The 20,000-nt window shown below is 46.3% G+C and overlaps 1 protein-coding gene across 1 annotated transcript in view; it reads right to left on the reverse strand.

Moving 5' to 3' along the window:
* The window catches only part of LOC139158178 (long-chain-fatty-acid--CoA ligase ACSBG2-like), a 63,587-nt gene that overhangs the window by 6,683 nt on the left and 36,904 nt on the right, over nucleotides 1–20,000 (reverse strand). Inside the window, 10 exon segments of the mRNA XM_070735597.1 lie at nucleotides 1,231–1,237; nucleotides 2,552–2,785; nucleotides 4,155–4,336; nucleotides 7,370–7,546; nucleotides 7,706–7,855; nucleotides 9,487–9,567; nucleotides 11,680–11,800; nucleotides 12,028–12,116; nucleotides 12,322–12,557; nucleotides 13,680–13,738. Coding sequence (XP_070591698.1) covers nucleotides 1,231–1,237; nucleotides 2,552–2,785; nucleotides 4,155–4,336; nucleotides 7,370–7,546; nucleotides 7,706–7,855; nucleotides 9,487–9,567; nucleotides 11,680–11,800; nucleotides 12,028–12,116; nucleotides 12,322–12,557; nucleotides 13,680–13,738 — 1,336 coding nt within the window.

The following is a 20,000-nucleotide window of genomic DNA, read 5'->3' on the forward strand; positions in this document are numbered from 1 at the left end:
AGTGGAAGGTCTCAAGCATAAAACGTATCAGGAAAGACTTAATGAACTCCATCTGTCTAGTCTGGAGGACAGAAGGGAAAGTGGGGGACATGATTGAAACATTTAAATATGTGAAAGGGTTAAATAAGGTCCAGGAGGGAAGTATTTTTAATAGGAAAGTGAGCACAAGAACAAGGGGACACAATCTGAGATTAGTTGGGGGAAAGATCAGAAGCAACGTGAGAAAATGTTATTTTACTGAAAGAGTATAGATGCTTGGAACAAACTTCCAGCAGACGTGGTTGGTAAATCCACAGTCACTGAATTTAAACCTGCCTGGGATAAACACAGATCCATCCTAAGATAAAATATAGAAAATAGTATAAGACTAGATGGACCGTGAGGTCTTTTTCTGCCGTCAATCTTCTATGTTTCTATGACTCGGAGCGGCTTACAATAGCAACAAAATACAATATGATACAAATCCAATACTAAAACTAATTTAAAAACCCATTATTACTAAAAAAACATTCAATTCTACACAATCACACCATTTCAAATGCTGGAGTCAGAAAGATGGGAGGGGAAGGATTAGTCCCCTCATGCCTGGTGGCATAGGTGGGTCTTTAACATCTTGCAGAAGGCAAAGAGGGTGGGGGCAATTCGAATCTCCGGGGGGAGTTGATTCCAGAGGGCTGGGGCCGCCACAGAGAAGGCTCTACCCCTAGGTCCCGCCAGACGGCATTGTTTAGTCGATGGGACCCAGAGAAGGCCAACTCTGTGACGGCCCCGACCCTCTGGAACCAACTCCCCCCAGATATCAGAGTTGCCCCCACCCTCCTTGCCTTTCGTAAGCTTCTTAAAACCCACCTCTGTCGTCAGGCATGGGGGAACTGAGATATTCCCTTCCCCCTAGGCTTACAAAATTTATGCATGGTATGTTTGTATGTATGATTGGTTTCTTAAATTGGGGTTTTTTAAATTAACTTAAATATTAGATTTGTTCATATTGTCTTTTTACTGTTGTTAGCCGCCCCGAGTCTGCGGAGAGGGGTGGCATACAAATCCAATAAATAAATAAAATAAATAAATAAACTCTGTGGGACCTAATTGGCCGCTGGGAGGCAGCCCATCCTCACATGAGTGCAATCCACGATATATATTTTTTTTGTGGAAAATTGGCCTTTGTTTTTAGTTTTCGGCAAAAATGCCCCCCAAATAATAGTTCTGCTTAATGACCGCAGCGTTTACATAACAACTGCCACAAAAAAGGGTTGTAAAATGAGCTTCTGCCGTGATCCCACGCTTTCTTTTTCAAGCATCACGGGCAGGGCAACAATTTGTGTCAAGACCGTTCGAAGTTACAACGGCATTGAAAAAAGTGGCTTATGGCCAATTTTCACTGTTGCAGCATCCGCAGTGGCCACGTGATCAAAATGTAGATGTTGAGCAATTGCCTCATTTTATGGCTGTTGCCATGTCCTGGGGTTCATACGTGATCCCCTTTTGCCACCAAAGTCAGTTGAGAAACCAGATTAATTTAGCGACAGTTGGACTAACTTAACGACTGCAATTGTTGCTTAGCACCTGTGCCAAGAATGGTTGTAAAATGGGGCAAACTCGTTTAACAAACATTTCACTTAGCAACATAAATTTGGACTCAACTATGGATGAGAGCCAGGCTGGCACAATGGTTAGAATGAAGTAAAATGAAGAGTGAGATTATTGGGGTCAAGGTGCTGACTCTGTAAACTTTCCATAGGGCTGGGAAGCACTGTGAAGTGGTATATATCTAGGAAGGAAGGAAGGAAGGAAGGAAGGAAGGAAGGAAGGAAGGAAGGAAGGAAGGAAGGAAGGAAGGAAAGGGAAAGAAGGAAGTGGGAGAGGGAGGGTGGGAGGAGGGAGGTTGGGAGGAGGAAGGAAGGAAAGAAGAAAGGAAGAAAGGAAGGAGGGAGGGAGGGAGAGGAAAAAATTAAGGAAGGGAGAGGGAGGGTGGGAGGAGGGAGGGTGAGAGGAGGAAGGAAGGAAGGAAGAAGAGAAGGAAGGAGGGAGGGAGAGGAAAAAAGGAAGTAAGGAAGTGGGAGAGGGAGGGAGGAAGAAGGAAGGAGGGAAAGAAGGGTGGGAGAAGGGAGGTTGGGAGGAGGAAGGAAGGAAGGAAGGAGGGAGGGAGGGAGAGGAAAAAAGGAAGGAAGGAAGGAAGGAAGGAAGTAGGAGAGGGAGGGAGGAAGAAGAAAGGAGGGAAGGAAGGAAGGGTGGGAGGAGGGAGGTTGGGAGGAGGGAGGTTGGGAGGAGGGAGGAAGGAAGGAAGGAAGGAACGTGTTGGCACAGTAATTAGAATGCAATATTGCAGGCTAACTCATTGCTCACTGACAGCAGTTCGATCCTGACCAGCTCAAAGTTGACTCAATCTTCCATCCTTCCAAGGTCACTAAAAGGGGGACCCAGATTGTCGGGCCTCAAGGTGCTGACTCTGTCAACAGCTTAGAGAGGCTCTAGAACTTGCGAAGCATCATATAAGTCTACGTGCTCATATGGATTTTGCCATGGGAGTAAGCGGAGTTTTGACCCTTACCTGGCCATCCTGTAGGACGCTGCAAAGGAAACGGTGTGGGGGCCTGAACTTTCGCTCATGCCGTAGAGCTCATAGACCACAATGTCCAGGCTCAGGAAATACTCCAAGGTCTCCTTTGTGATGGGAGCCGCCCCCGTGTAACACCTGTTGCAGCGGTCCAGACCCAGCGCTTTCCGGATTTTTTTATAAATCAGTGCCCTCGCCAGCCGGTAATTCATCGGCAAATCGGGGGACCTGCAGGGGGGAAAAACGCCCACATGAGACCAGGAGCAAAACAAGAACCCACCCTCTGCAAGGGCTTCAGTCTATAGGGCCTGGGCTGCCCCCACTCCCCCCCGTCCCACCTATGACCAGATCTACACATCTTTTTCCAGACAGGATGTCCAACCGGTGCAGAGGTTGGGGATAAATTAACACCTTGCCCCACTATCTATAGGGGGCCTAATGTTTATGGGACCTTGAGAGGGGGGATTTTCAGGAGGAAGCAGATGTAGTCACAAAGCATTCTTTTGAGGGGGTTCAAGGCTATCCTATGCCCAGCTACCTGGCCGGAAACAATAGCACAGAGCAGAAGATATGAAGTGCAAATAACAAACCTTTCAAAGACACCATGGAAAAATATTGAACACGGATGAAAAGAAAGGAGGAGAGAGACGGAGATGGTGAGACAAACGTAAGTCTCCCAAAAGTTAAGATGAGGAATAGGACAAGGAGGCGCATATAGCGCTTGGCTTCACTGTGACTATGGTGGGAGACGAGGAAAGACCGGTATGTTTGCTGGGTCTAAAAATGTTGGAAGTGGACAGCACAAAGTCAAATAAATTAAGGTGTCACTTAAACACATTACAGCTCAATCACACTGATAAGCCGCTTGGGTTTTTTCAGCAAAAGTGATCGAACGAATCCCAGCGACCAGTTAGTTCCCACAGAGTTGGCCTTCTGCGGGTCCCATCGACTAAGCAATGCCGTTTGGTGGGGACCCAGGAGAAGAGCCTTCTCTGTGGCGGCCCCGACCCTCTGGAACCAGCTCCCCCCCAGATATCAGAGTTGCCCCCACCCTCCTAGCCTTTCGCAAGCTCCTCAAAACCCACCTCTGTCGTCAGGCATGGGGGAATTGAGACTTTCCCTTCCCCCTAGGGCTTATAGAATTTATACATGGTATGCTTGTATGTGTGAGTGGTGTTTTTTAAATTGGGGTTTTTTTAAGATTATTTTTAATATTAGATTTGTTTTCATTGTGTTTTCATTGTTGTTAGCCGCCCCGAGTCTTTGGAGAGGGGCGGCATACAAATCTAATAAGTAAGTAAGTAAGTAAGTAAGTAAGTAAGTAAGTAAGTAAGTAAGTAAGTAAGTAAGTAAGTAAATAAATAAGTAAATAAATAAATAAAAGTGTGCCAAGTATTGCAAACAATCGTCCTGGCGGAGAGTTGGGGGTGCGCGGAATATTTACTTCTTCCTGGGGGGGGGGGGGGGTTTCATAACAGGAAATAATTGAGAAGCCCTGGGTTAAGTGAATCTGGCTTTCCCCATGGAGAGTCACAAAAAGAAGACTGTGCCCCCCCTCCCCCGCCTCCCACACAACACCCCCTCCCCAGCCTTGTACCCGTTCATGCGCTTCAGGTTGGTCTCCAGCCCCACGGATTTGGCCCACAATGCGATCTTCTTCTTCAGGGTGGAGGACTTGGCCCCCACCGACTTCATGCGTTCCTGCATCTTCTCCCAGACGCGAGGGACCCCCATGAATGCCGTGGGTCTCACTTCCCGCAGGGTATCCACCAGGGTGCCCTGCCGGACAAAAGGCGAAGGAGGCGGTCAGGGCATGGACAGAGAGACGGGCAGGGAAGCTGACTCCAAAGTGGGGAAGGGGGGGCGCTGGAGAAAAAACCCAACCCGGGGATATTGAGGTTCTGGCCCCCTCTCTGTTGGGACATTGCCGCACGAATCCCAGCGACCGGTTAGGTCCCACAGAGTTGGCCTTCTCCGGGTCCCGTCGATTAAACAATGTCATTTGGCGGGACCCAGGGGAAGAGCCTTCTCTGTGGCGGCCCCGACCCTCTGGAACCAACTCCCCCCCAGAGATCAGAATTGCCCCCACCCTCCTTGCCTTTCGTAAACTTCTTAAAACCCACCTCTGCCGCCAGGCATGGGGGAATTGAAATATCTTCCCCAGGCCTATGTAATTTATGTATGGTGTGTTGTGTGCATGTTTTTTAAATTATGGGTTTTTAACTTCGTATTATTAGATTTGTATTGTACATTGTTTTTATCACTGCTGTGAGGGGCGGCATACAAATTTAATAAATAAATAAATTGCTTTCATTTATCTATACATTTACCTAAGAGCTGGGGTGGCGCAGTGGTTAAGAGGGCAGCACTGCAGGCTCCTCCACCTAACTGCTAGCTGTAGTTCAGCAGTTCAAATCTCACCACCGGCTCCAGGTTGACTCAGCCTTCTGTCCTTCTGAGGTGGGTCAAATGAGGACCCAGACTATTGGGGGCAAGAGGCTGATTCTGTAAACCACTTAGAGAGGAATATAAAAGCACTAGGAAGTGGTAGATCAGTCTAAATGCTCTTGCTATCGCTATTGCCACCTGCCTGTCCGTCTATCCGTCTATCTATCTACCTGCCTGCCTACCTCTCTCTGTTCTACCTATCCATCTATCAGTCTGCCCATTTTCCTCTCTATCCATCAATTTTTTCTATCTCTATCAATCTGTCTTGTGTATCCATCTATTATGTTTGTTTGTCTATCTACCCTTCTATATCTGCTGCTGTCTGTCCATCCATCCATCCATCTATCACATTAAATAGATAGATCTATCACTGTTATAATCTATAATCTATAATCTATCATTCATGTCTCTCTCTCTCTCTCTTTCCTTCTATCACCTATCATCCCTATGTTCACTATCATCCATCCATCCATCCATCCATCCATCCATCCATTTCACCACCCACCCATCCATTCATCCACCCACCCACCCACCCAACCACCCATGCGAAGAATGAAGCATCGGGCAGTAGCCGGGGGACAGCTGCGAGTGGGAGCTCCAGGTCGGAGGCACCGGCAGCGCCCCGCCCAGCTGGAGCTTCCCTAGGAGCTTCGCAGCACACCGGTTGGGAAACGCTGGATTAGACAACCACTTGTCCGGAATGGCATAGGGCCATGATGGTGAACCAGAGACATTTGCTGGCACACGAGCCGTTGCCCTAGCTCAGCTCCAGCACACAACTGGGTGCCTGCCAGCTGATTTTTGGCAAGCATAGAGGATCTGAGAGGGCGTTTTTGGCCTCCAAGGGCCTCCAGTGGGGCAGGAGAGGGCATTTTCACCCTCCCCAAGTTCCATGAAAGCCTCTGGAGCCTGGGGTGGGCGAAAAATGGGCTTACCGGGCCCCCTGGAAGTCAGGAAATGGCGGGCCGTGAGAACATGGGAATATGGGTATTGAATAAGGGCATGGGCACATACACACGTGCAATGGTCCTGGAGTCTTCGGAGAGGAGCAGCATACAAATCTAATAAATTATTATTATTGTTATTGTTATTACTATTACTATTATTATGTCAATACAACACAGCAAACGAGATCACTATGCTGGGTTTCGTATTTCATCACCAGTCGGGGGCTTCCCAAGCACCTAGGACTGCGTGATGTAGCGGCGAATTATATGTGCTGATCCCAGTAAAGCAGCCTTTTGCAATTGACAGGTGGAGATTTTGTCAATTCCGATGGTTTTCAAATGTCCGCTGAGATCCTTTGGCCCTGCGCCCAGTGTGCCAAGTACCACTGAGACCACTTTCACTGGCTTATGCCAGAGTCATTGCAGCTCGATTTTTAGATCTTCGTATTTCACTAATTTCTCTAGCTGCTTCTCCTCAATTCTGCTGTCTCCTAGGATTGCAATGTCGATGATCCATACTTTCTTTTCTAATTATTATTATTATTATTATTATTATTATTATTATTATTATTATTATTATTATTATTATTATCACACACATGCACTATTTCGGCACCCGAGGAAAAAAGTGTTCGCCATCACTGGCATAGAAGCATAGAAGATTGACGGCAGAAAAAGACCTCATGGTCCATCTAGTCAGCCCTTATACTATTTCCTGCATTTTATCTTAGGATGGATCTATGTTTATCCCAGGCATGTTTCAATTCAGTTCCTGTGGATTTACCAACCACGTCTGCTGGAATTTTGTTCCAAGCATCTACTACTCTTTCAGTCAAATAATATTTTCTCATGTTACAGTACTTAGAAACATAGAAACATTTAAAAAAGAAAAGAAACATAGAAGACTGACAGCAGAAAAAGACCTCCTGGTCCATCCAGTCTGCCCTTATACTATTTTCTGCATTTTATCTTAGGATGGATCTATGTTTATCCCAGGCATGTTTAAATTCAGTTACTGTGGATTTACCAACCACGTCTGCTGGAAGTTTGTTCCAAGGATCTACTACTCTTTCAGTCAAATAATATTTTCTCATGTTGCTTCTGATTTTTCCCCCAACTAACTTCAGATTGTGTCCCCTTGTTCTTGTGTTCACTTTCCTATTAAAAACACTTCCCTCCTGGACCTTATTTAACCCTTTAACATATTTAAATGTTTCGATCAGGGTTTTCTTCTTGAGCAGGGGATTGGACTAGAAGACCTCCAGGGTCCCTCCCACCTCCAGGGTCAATTCTGTTATTCTGCTGTTTTGTGTGTGTGTGTGTGTGTTTGTGTGTGTGTGGGGGGGTAATGTGAAAGGATGACCCTGCAAAAGCCCCCTTGACCTCCTCAAAGGAGAAGCAGGGAGTGCCAACTAACCTTCAGAGCATCGGGCTGCGCGAAGTACGTCTCCACGCCAAAGGCGACGGGCAGCCAAATGTCAATCATTTGCGCAGCGATGTGGCTCAAAGGCAGGTAGCTGACCACACTCTCCTGGCCATCCAAGGCTGTCTTCAGGTTCACGTACTGTCCGGCTGCCTTGGCCGTCCATGTGATCTGCAAGACGAAGACCGTGTGAATGCCCCAGAGGGATCCTTGGCAACTTTTAAGACTTGTGGATGTCAACTCTTGGAATTCTGGGAGTCGAAGTCCACAAGGCTTAAAGTTGCTCCAGTTGGAGACCCCTGTCCTAAACACACACACACACACACTTACGTTGTCGTGGCTGAGCATGACTCCTTTGGGGTTCCCGGTGGTCCCAGATGTGTAGATGATGGTGCAACACTGGTTGGGCTTGAGGCTGGCCAGGACCTTGTTGAGCTGCTCATCTGGAACGGAGCTGCCCAGGGCCATGAACTCCTTCCACTGGCCAGAAGGAAGGAAAGAAAAGCCACAGCCTCAGGTGAGACCCACATCGGAGCATCAAAAGGTGTGGGGTGCAAGGTTTTAGCACCATCCCTTTAGGGGAACAGCTGACCTGACCCCCCCCCCCCTTTATGCAAACAGAGACCCTACCCACTGGCTACTCCAACACAGGCTCCAACACCGGAAGTTTTTAAGAAGAGGTTGGGTAACCATTTGTCTGAAGTAGGGTAGGGTCTCCTGCCCAAGCAGGGTTTTGAACCAGAAGACTTCCAAGGTCCCTTCCAACTCGTTGTTGTTGTTGCTATTTTATTCACAAAACATCCCCAGCAATACACAGGAAATGAGATTATATGCTGAATTTCATATCACAATGTCAAATTGAACACTTCCAATAATAATAATAATAATAATAATAATAATAATAATAATAATAATAATGATAATAATGATAATAATGATAATAATGATAATAACAACAACAACAGCAAACAAACAACAATATTTACATTACAACATTTAGTACATTTAGTTTTTTAAATTAATTGGATTTAGACGATGATACTGTATTGTTCTTTTTTATGTGTTCTAAGCCGCCCCGAGTCCTTGGAGAGAGGTGGCATATAAACCCAAATAAATAAATCAATGAATCAATGAATCAATGAATAAATAATAGAATTTATATTTTATTATTATTATTAGTTGTTACTACTAGTACTACTACTACTACTATTATTATTTAACTCTGGCCCTCTGCCTGGTGCCAGGGCTGCCCGAGAGGTCCACTCAGAGGCACAATATTCCCCCACAGGATCCCAGGCCTCTCCCAATCCCTGGGATCTAGTGGGGAAGTATCTCCTGCCAGAGGAAGCACAGCAGGAGAAGAAAGACTGCAACGGCCCTCGATTTACAACTCTTTGTTCAGCTGCCCGAGTTGCGATGGCACTGAAACGAAAAGGGTCTTACAACTGGTCCTCCCCTGTGTGGCAGTTGCAGCATGCCCACTGGCAGTCCTCGACTTACAACCGTTCAAAGTTACAACGGCACTGAAAAATGTGACTTGCAACTGTTTATCACCTTTGCAGCCTCCCCGGGATCACAGGATCAAAATTCAGATGATTGACTCATATTTATGACCGGGGGTGGGTGGGTGGGCGGGCAGCCACTTAAGGGCTATGCCATTAACCATTGCAGTGACTCACTCAGCAATCATGGCAGGAAAGGTCGTAGAACGGGGCAAACCTCACTTAACAACAGAAATTTCAGGCTCATTTCGAGCAAATGCTCCAAATTCGAGCATCTGCACCAAAGACAAATTCCTTGTGCTTGTGTAAAGTGTGCAATCACACTTGGCCAATAAAGAATTATATTCTATTCTATTTGTGGTTGTAAGCTGCGGAGTATTTTGGGGTCGAAATGATCGCGTGCAAATTCAATGGTGGTGAAAGCACAGATTCGCTTAACAACCAAACGATTCACTTTAACAACCACAGTGGTTTGCCTAGTGACTGGGGGGGGGGGGGGGAGTCTGTAAAATCCCAGGTGTGAATTTACTTCAACAGCTGCCTTGTTTAGCTGTGGAAATTCTGGTCGTAAGTTGAGGACCCCCCCAGAAAGGAAAGGGAACTACTCACGCTGTAGAGGTTAGGCCTTTTCTCTTTGATGTCTTCATTGTAGCAGATGATAGCTTTTAGGTGAGGAAGCTTTTTCTCCACCTGGAAGGGGGGCAAACAAGAGACACTTCACCCCAAATGTCTTCACTGGGAAACCCCAATAATTCCCCTAAAAAAAAATCACCTGCTCCCTCCAGTGTGAAGCTTAGCCCCACAAGAAAGCCACCAGGCCATTGTGGTGGCCCAAACATCGTTTAGAAACCATAATTTGGACCAGCAAGTTGGTCATTAAGCAAAGTGGTTGTTAAATGAAACTGCACTCAGACTTACAGGGTGTGTAACAAAAGTAATGCAATTATTTTTTTTAATTTATTGAACAGATTTGCACAAACACTTAAAATTCTTCAAAGTACTGTCCTTGGGTCTCTACACATTTTTTCCAGTGACTCTGCTCTGACCGGTATGCGCCTTCAGAGACCTCTCGCCTTCAGAGGCGTCTTCAGAGACCTCTCGCAAGGTCTTCGTCATGGCTGATTTCTATGGACGAAAAATGCACCTTGCGACAATGCGCTACGAGTCCGCGAGTTCCTGGCCAAACACCAGGTGCCAACACTGCCCCCCCCCCTAGTCCTGACGTCGCCCCAGCAGACTTCTTTTTGTTCCCAGCCCTGAAAGGAACCCCTTTTTCGTCCATAGCAGAGATCCAATCAGCCGTGACGAAGACCTTGTGAGAGGTCACCGAAGATGCCTTCCAGGGCGTGTACCGGTAATGGCAGTCACTGGAAAAAATGTGTAGAAGCCCAAGGACAGTACTTTGAAGAATTTTAAGTGTAAAACCTGGCTCTTTTATGACTTGTGGACTTCAACCCCCAGAATTCCTGAGTCAATCATGCTAGCTCTGGAATTCTGGGGATTGAAGTCCACATGTCATAGAAGAGCCATGTTTGCCTACCTCTGAGTTAGATTAATTTTAAATTTGGATTTAAGATGTTTTCTATTGTTCTTTTACACTGCTAAAAAAAAATATAAAGGGAACATTTAACACAATATCACTCTGAGTGTAAATCAAACTTCTGTGAAATCAAACTGTCCCCTTAGGAAGCAACATTGATTGACAATCATATTTCACCTGCTGTTGTGCATATTCACCTTTGTACAGAACAAAGTATTCAATGAGAATATTTCATTCATTCAGATCTAGGATGTGTTCTTTGAGTGTTGTAAGCCGACCCGAGTCTTTGGAAAATGGCATATGTCAAAGGAAGGAAGGAAGGAAGGAAGGAAGGAGGGAGGGAGGGAGGGAGGGAAGGAAGGAAGGAGGGAAGGAAGGAAGGAGGGAAGGTGTGTAGACCAGTGTTTTTCAACCAGTGTGCCATGGCACACTAGTGTGCCGCGAGACATGATCAGGTGTGCCGTGAAGAAGGAAGCTCAGGTTCCGGTCTCGCAACTTTTTGCTGAGAGAGTGAGCGTGAGAAAGAGAGAGAGAAAGAAAGCAAGCAAGAGAGAGAGAAAGAGAGTGAGAGAGAGAAAGCAAGAGAGAAAGCAAGCGTGAGAGAGAAAGAAGGCAAGAGAGAGAGAGAGAGTAAAGGAGAGGAAGGGAGAGAGAGCAAGAGAGAAATGAGAAAAAAGGGGAGGAAAAAAAGAGAAATGAGAAAATGATTGAGACAGAGAATGAGAGGAAAGAGAGAGAAATAAAAGAGAGAGAGAAGTGACTCCTGATTTAAAGCATATGATAAAAAGCACCCAAAGAATAAGAGAGAAAAACCCCCAGCCCTCACCTGTTTTGGGAAATGGTTCAAGAGTGTGTATACACACACACACACACACACAAGGGTGGGGAGGAGACAGGGATGGAAAAAGAGAGGAGAGTGTCTTAGGGTGTCATTTTGTGTCATTTTGGTTGGTGGTGTGCCCCAGGATTTTGTAAATGTAAAAAATGTGCCGCGGCTCAAAAAAGGTTGAAAATCACTGGTGTAGACTTCAACTCCCAGAATTCCCCTCTTAGGGAAATTCTGGCAGTTGAAGTCCACCCACCTTATAAAGTTGCTGGGAGACAGAGAGAGGAAGAGAAAGAGAGAGGGGGTTTGGTGGGTCATCCAAACTCCCAGAAACGTTGCTGCTCCATCCCTGGAAGCCTTCAAGAAAAACCCTCTCCTGGGCCAGAGGGTGAGCTAGAAGACCTCCCAGGCTCCCTTCCCGAGCCCTGGCACTCACCTCCAAGATTTTCTGCAGCTGTTTGTCGTTCTCCACCACAATGATGTTGGCCTCGCAATTCTCCGCGACGTAGTGACAGGCCTCGGGGGAGTTGGTGGTGTAGATGCCGACAGCAAAGCCCCTGCAAAGAGAACATGCCCCCCCTTTTGAAGCCCACCTTTTAAAGCCCATGGGGCTGAGCCAGAGACCCCTCCCCTCTGCCCTGACCCGAAACGTAAAACCGAAGTGCAGAAAGTAGGGAGAGAAGAAGGGGCTGGGCTTGAACCCTCAGCCTCAGAGCAATGGTCAATCTCTGCAGGTGAGGACCCCCGCTTCTTTTCCCAAAAGGGGAGGCCGCCTTCTCCTTACCCAGCAAAGATGGCACCGATGTCAGCTAGGAACCACTCCAGGGAGTTGAAGCCCAGGATGCAAACGCTGTTGAACCGGCCCAGGCCCAGCTGTGGGAGAAGGGCAGAGATGAAGCCCTCTCCACCACAGAGGCTGCCCCTCGCTGACCCCACTGACCCCTGGCCCCCAAAGCCAGCAAGCTCCTCCCCCACCCTCTGCAGTCGCCCTACCTCGCAGGGCTGATGGCGACCCAGTGCAGAGAGCATGCAATGTCCCCCCCCCCTCAATTCTCTCCCCACCCCACCCCTGCCAAACCTTGATAAAGCTTTTTGCGGTCTTGCGGCATTCCTCGTAGTACTGACGGAAGGTCAGCTTGGACCAACGGCCTTGCTTTTTCGAAGCCAGCGCCGGGAAGTTGCCGTATTTCTCCACCGTGGCCAGGAAGAGCTCGTGGACGGTGATGGGGGTCTCGGAGCCGATGCCGCTCGGCTCCATCCGCAGCTTGACTTCTCCATCGCGCTTGGTGGTCCACAGACCCCCGACGGCCGGCCCTGGAGGGGAGCAGGCAAGAACACGGTCGGAAGAGGGAAAGTCCTTCCAGGTTGCTTTCCACCCCATTATTTACTTATTTATTGTATTCACTTCAAACAGACAATAGGAATAAATGCAACAACATTAAAAACAGTTAAAATCTAATAATAGAAGTCAGTAATAACAGCAATAATCCTTTTAAAACCTGAACTTTTCCTTCTAGAAATATTGCAAGGCAGAAGTTTAAAAATAAAGACAAATACAGCGGTACCTCTACTTAAGAATGCTTCTACTTAAGAACTTTTCTAGATAAGAACCAGGTATTCAAGATTTTTTGGCCTCTTCTTAAGAACCATTTTCTACTTAAGAACCCAAGCCCGGAAAAATTTCCCAGGAAATTTGAGAGCGGCATGAAGGCCCGGCCAGTTTCCTGCCATTCCCCATTTAATCCCGGCCATCTCGGGCTTTTAAGAGCTGCCAGGGGAGCCTTTTGGTGGCGCTTAAGGAGGCTTTGGCAGCCCAGAGTGAACGGAGCATTTTCCTTTCTCTGGGCGCTTGGAGAGGGAATAAACCTCTGCCAGCGCCCAGAGAAAAGAAACGCTCCCTTTGCTCTGTTCTCCTCCTCCTCCTCCTCCCACCCAAATTCCGAGCTTTTATTTCTTTCCTAATGGGTTTGCACACATTATTTGCTTTTACATTGATTCCTATGGGAAAAATGGCTTCTACTTACGAACTTTTCTACTTAAGAACCTGATCACAGAACAAATTAAGTTCTTAAGTAGAGGCACCACTGTACTTAATCCTCCATATTATAATCGCAGCAAGATTCCTATATGCAGAAAATTGGAAAACAGTCCCCACAACTTCAAGCTTCATAATCAAGGTTCTTTTTGTGACACATCCTTATTTATTCATAGGCATCTCTGAATCCTTATTTCTAGCTTAATTGCCCCAACAGGAAAAAGTTTTTAACATAAAAAGAAAAAAAAACATTAACACAAAGAAGAAAAAGAAAAAAACAATATTTATATCATCCCTTCATGTCTACTAGATGTTACTGAATAACAAGAGCATTGCCAGAAAGTGAAGACTGAGCCATAATAGATCATTAGACATCAATTGGTTAAAATTTCCAGTCCTACCTTTCGACATCTCGGCTTCCGGTTGCTCCGCAGGCTGCTGGGGCTGTTGGGGCTTAGCTCTGAAAGGAAACCAAAAGAGAAGTCAGACCAGGGGGGGTGTGTGGGGGGTCTCATATCACCCTCTCCCCCAGGGGTGATATGGCAACCTGGGCCATGTTAAGTGGAAGGCTGGCACGCATGCACATACAGCTCCACTTGCAGGACAATTACACACAGATGTGTATGTGTGCAGGCCAGGCCACCTCTTGCGTGGTCCCTCTCTCTTCTCCCCCACCCCCCTGCAAGGTTTGGAGACCACTGAGCCAAACGGTTTGTCCCCCCAGGAGCAGAAAGAAATGTCAGAATTCTCCCTGCGCCCATGGGCCCCGTCTGTGTCACGTTCTCAGATTAATCCCCCCACTATTCAGGGTCCTATCCCAAATGAAGAGGGAGGGCTGGGAATTATTTTCCCCTCCTGTGCCAATTTTTTTGTAAGCACCAAATTTTCAAAATCAGGTTTGAGTCATGACCAAATAGGGTTGCAACCAAAATTATGGAACGTGTATGTAGAATAACAGAGTTGGAAGGGACCTTGGAGGTCTTCTAGTCCAACCCCCCTGCTTAGGCACTACTTCAGACAGATGGTTATCCAACATCTGCTTAAAACCTTCCATTGTTGGGGCATTCACAACTTATGGAGGCAGGCAGTTCCACTGGTTAATTGTTCTGACTGTCAGGAAATTTCTCCTTAGTTCTAAGTTGCTTCTCTCCTTGTTTAGTTTCTGTTAGTATGTCTCGGTACGAAACCTTCAACACACATTAAGCAGAGCTGTTGTGGTGTCGGAAATGTGGGTTAGCCAGATAATGATTCAGACTTACTATCAATGTATATACAACATTATTATTATTTAGAAATATACAGAATCAACAATACAAACCACACACAGCAAGAATACAGCTCACAGCAAATATATCTCTAACAACGTAACTCCCTCCAAAGGGAATGGTGTTGGCGCCCTCTTGTGGCCAACCAATAAAAGTTCCTTAAAGGTATAGTCTTTACATTTTACAAACTGACATTGTTAGCTACTGTATGGCAACACCCAAGTAGGTTACGCACAATATACTAACAGTTTCCACCCATTGCTTCTTGTCCTGCCCTCAGGTCCTGTGGAGAATAGCTTCACTCCCTCTTCTTTATGGCAGCCCCTCAAATACTGGAAGACTGTTATTCTGTCTCCCCTGGTCCTTCTTTTCATTAAACCAGACATGCCCAGCAATTGTTCTTCATATGTTTAAGCCTCCAGTCCCCTATTCATCTTTGTCACTCTTCTCTGTACTCTTTCTAGAGTCTCGACGTCTTTTTTACATTGTGGCAACCAAAACTGAATGCCATATTCCAAGTGTGGCCTTACCAAGGCCTTATAAAGTGGTATTAAGACGTCTTGTGATCTTGATTCTATCCCTCCGTTAATGCAGCCTAGAACTGTGTTGGCTTTTTTGGCAGCTGCTGCAGGATCCTATTTAAATGGCTGCCCACTTAAGACTCAAAAATCCCTCTCGCAGTTACTCCTGTTGAGCAAATGTACCATATATACTGTGTAGAAACATAGAAACATAGAAGACTGACGGCAGAAAAAGACCTCATGATCCATCTAGTCTGCCCTTATACTATTTTCTGTATTTTATCTTAGGATGGATCTATGTTTATTCCAGGCATGTTTAGATTCTGTTGCTGTGTCTTTGCCAACCACGTCTGCTGGAAGTTTGTTCCAAGCATCTACTACTCTTTCAGTAAAATAATATTTTCTCACGTTGCTTCTGATCTTTCCCCCAACTAACTTCAGATTGTGTCCCCTTGTTCTTGTGTTCACTTTCCTATTAAAAACACTTCCCTCCTGGACCTTATTTAACCCTTTCACATATTTAAATGTTTCAATCATGTCCCCCCTTTTCCTTCTGTCCTCCAGACTAGACAGATGGAGTTCATTAAGTCTTTCCTGATACGTTTTATGCTTAAGACCTTCCACCATTCTTGTAGCCCGTCTTTGGACCCGTTCAATTTTGTCAATATCTTTTCGTAGGTGAGGTCTCCAGAACTGAACACAGTATTCCAAATGGGGTCTCACCAGCACTCTATATAGCGGGATCATAATCTCCCTCTTCCTGCTTGTTATACCTCTGGCTATGTGTACCTGTGCATTTTGTTTTTCTTGCCAAAATGTAGAACCTTACTTTTCTCACCACTGAATATTAAGAAGAGATTGGACAGTCACTTCTCTGGAATGGGACGGGATTTCCTACCGGAGCAGAGGGTTGGACTAGAAGATCTCAGAGGTCCCTTCCAATACAGTCATTCTGGTAATTAATCAACGGAACAGCTTGCCTCCAGAAGTTGTGGGTGCTCCATCCCTGGACGGTCTCAAGAAGAGACTGGACAGTCAGAATAGTCCAGAGTCTCCTGCTTGAGCAGGGGATTGGACTAGATGACCTCTAAGGTCCCCTTCGAACATGGGTTACTCTGTCGAGACCGCCTATCAATCTTCTGACTCAGAAAGGAGTAACACTTCAAGGCAGTGTTTCCCAACCTTGGCCACTTGAAGATATCTGGACTTCAACTCCCAGAATTCTGAGAGTTGAAGTCCAGATATCTTCAAGTGGCCAAGGTTGGGAAACACTGCTTTAAGGTGTAGGGTTCCTAATTTATTTATTTATTTTATTTATTTATTATTTGGATTTGTATGCCGCCCCTTTCCGAAGACTTCCCGTTACCAGGAAGAATTTGTCCTCTATGGAAAATGACCGCCACTCTGCCCAAACCCATAGGACTCAGGGCGGCTTACAACAATAAAAAAATAATACATTAGTACAATAATAAAAAGAAGTCGAACATTCGGGCACGTCTGATGTTAGAGTTCACAGCCCCCAGGCGTCTCGAGAAAGCCAGGTCTTAACAGCTTTTCAAAAAGCCAGAAGAGTGGGCGCAGTGCGAATATCAGGGGTGAATTGGTTCCATGGAGCTGGGGCAGCAGCAGAAAAGGCCCCACCAACCTACATTGACGGAACCTGTAGGAAGCCAATTCTGTGCCATCTGAAAGGCCTCTGGGAGATATGTGGCAGGAGACGGTCCTGTAAATAGCCAGGCCCTAAGCCATGTAGGGATTTATAGGTGATAACCAACACCTTGAATTGTGACCGGAGACTAATCGGTAGCTAGTGCAGCATGTGGAGTGTTGGTGTTACATAGGCGTAGTAAGGTAGACCCATAACAGCTCGTGCGGCTGCATTCTGGACTATTTGCAGTCTCCAAACACTCTTTAAGGGTAGCCCCATGTAGAGCGCATTGCAATAGTCAAGACGGGAGGTTATTATTATTATTATTGTTGTTGTTGTTGTTGTTGTTATCGTAGTTGTTAATAATAATAACAACAAATAATAATAATAATAATAATAATAATAATAATAATAATAATAATAATAATAATAATAATAATAATAATAATAACCACCTCCAATCTTGACTATTGCAATGTGCTCTACATGGGGCTACCCTTGAAGAGTGTTCGGAGACTGCAAATAGTGCAGAATGCAGCCGCGCGAGCTGTTGTTGTTGTTGTATTATTATTATTATTATTATTATTATTATTATTATTATTATTATTATTATTATGTCCAATCAACGAAGCAGTGGAAGTGATGTGCCGGTGTCTGGAGGCTGTTGGGGCCTGGATGGGTGTCAACAGACTCAAACTCAACCCTGATGGGTTTTGCCTCCTAAGGACAATTCCATCTGTCTGTCCATCACCCTGGGGGGGGGGGAAATTATTGACCCCCTTGGAGAGGGTCCGCAACTTGGGCGTCCTCCTCGATCCACAGCTCACATTGGAGAAACATCTTTCAGCTGTGGTGAGGGGGGGCGTTGCACCAGTTGCGACCCTATTTGGACCGGGACTCACTGCTCACAGTCACTCATGCCCTCATCACCTCGAGGCTCGACTATTGTAATGCTCTCTACATGGGGCTACCTTTGAAGAGTGTTCGGAAACTTCAGATTGTGCAGAATGCAGCTGCGAGAGCAGTCATGGGCTTCCCAAATATGCCCATGTTACACCAACACTCCGCAGTCTGCATTGGTTGCCGATCAATTTCCGGTCACAATTCAAAGTGTTGGTTATGACCTATAAAGCCCTTCATGGCACTGGGCCAGAATATCTCCGGGACCGCCTTCTGCCGCATGAATTCCAGTGACCGATTAGGTCCCACAGAGTTGGCCTTCTCCAGGTTCCGTCAATTAAACAATGTCGTTTGGCGGGCCCCAGGGGAAGAGCCTTCTCTGTGGTGGCCCCGACTCTCTGGAACCAGCTCCCCCCAGAGATTAGAACTGCCCCCACCCTCCTTGCCTTTCGTAAACTCCTCAAAAGTCACCTTTGTCGCCAGGCATGGGGGAACTGAGATATCTCCCCCGGGCCTATACAATTTATGTATGGTATATTTGTACGTATGTCTGTTTAATAATGGGGTTTTTAAAATATTTAAAATTGTAAATTATTAGATTTCTTATGAACTGTTTTATTGTGTTGTGAGCCGCCCCGAGTCTACGGAGAGGGGCGGCATACAAATCTAATAAATAATAATAATAATATTTATTAGACTTGTATGCCGCCCTTGTACGAGGACTCGGGTCGGCTCACAAAATACAATACAATAACAAGTGTACAAATCAATCTAATAGTTTAAAACTCTAAGCCAAAACCCCTTTACATTTAAAAAACAGTCAATTGACTCAATCACATCCCCAGATAACATTTAATGGTCAGTAATGAGGGCTTCAGTGACTGTGCGCAAGGCCTCCTGGTCCAAAGAGGGCCGTAACTGGTACACCAGGCGAACCTGGGCAAAGGTCCCCCTGGCCGCAGCCGAGAGGTCGTGTTCAAGATTTAACTATGGATCCAGGAGGACACCCAATGTACGAACCCTATCTGAGGGGGTCAGAACCTCCCCCCCCCCCCAGAGCAATGGACGGACAGATGGAACAGTCCTCCGGAGGGAATGCCCAGAGCCACTCGGTCTTGTCTGGGTTGAGCCCCCCGACATGCTCCAGTTTTTATCCTCCTTGGAGTAAGTAGTGGCAACCTGGCTTCTACATTAGCTGTGCAAACAGAATCGCCCCGAGACCCACCTGGGCCCTGTTTCGTTACTCCTCGCCCGAGGCAGGTGGTAGGATGTTTTGCCGCGTGTTATGTGGCATTTTTTTAGTGCCGCCCTTGATGTTCTGTGATGACTGGTCTTCCGGTGGGCACCGCGTTCCCCCAAAAGGGCACCCTTTCCCTGCCCCTTGGCAGGAGGGTGCCCTCCGCAGCGATGGACAGCTGCTTTCTGCTGGCCCCAGAGTTCCAGAAGGGCTGCTTGTGACCTCACCCACAGCACCAGAGGTTCTGCCTCTGCTGGCTGTAGCTGCCCTGGCCAGGGGGGGGGGGGCACAGTTGGCACTGCTGCTCCACGCAGGGAACAAGCAATGGACCTCGATGCCAAACCAGCCTCTTCGGCAGCCCCTGTGCCCTCAACGCTGCATTCACGGCTTTTTCAAGGCATGGGTTTCTCCCAAAATTTGCCAGGGCCTGGGGGCTACCACCTAGGAGGCCATTCAGAATCTTCTCTCTTTTCTTTCTTCACTTCCTTCCTCTTTCATCTTTCCTTCCTTCTTTCTTTCTATCCTTCCTTCATCCTTCTTTCCAACTTTTCTTCCTTCTCCTTTCCTTTCTTCCCTAATTTTCTTCTTTCCTTCTTTCCATCCGTTATTTCTTCCTCTTTCTTTCCCTCCTTCCTTCATCTTTCCTTCCAACTTTCATTGCTTCTCCCTTCCAACTTCCTTCCTTCCTTCCTTCCATCCATCCATTCATCTTTCCTTCCTTCTCCTTTCAAACCTTCCTTTCTTCTTTCCTTCCTCTACAGACCAACAGCCAACCTCTGTACGTCTACGCTAATTAATCTTGCTTCAACTTGGTAATCGCTGTCGTGTTTACCTATTCATGGGACTCTGGCCAGCTGATAAGACTGTATAATCAGTGTGGTGAAGCCTTTGCTAGATGTTACCTTCTTTTCGAAAAGGCTCAAACTGCACAAGACTTTTGTAAATAGTAAAACCTTTAGGAGTTAATCCGGTGGTGTGCATCTTATTTTGGGGGGGCTCGGCGCTGGGACAGAACAGGAACTTAGGTGGAATCCATAATAGGAGTTGGAAGAAAAAGACTTTCTGAGTAGAAAAAGGAAAAGTCTGCGAGTCTGCGGAGAGGAGCGGCATACAAATCTAATAAATTATTATTATTATTATTAATAATAATA

This window comes from Erythrolamprus reginae, chromosome 1, assembly GCF_031021105.1.
Source record: "Erythrolamprus reginae isolate rEryReg1 chromosome 1, rEryReg1.hap1, whole genome shotgun sequence".
Classification (NCBI taxonomy): domain Eukaryota; kingdom Metazoa; phylum Chordata; class Lepidosauria; order Squamata; family Dipsadidae; genus Erythrolamprus; species Erythrolamprus reginae.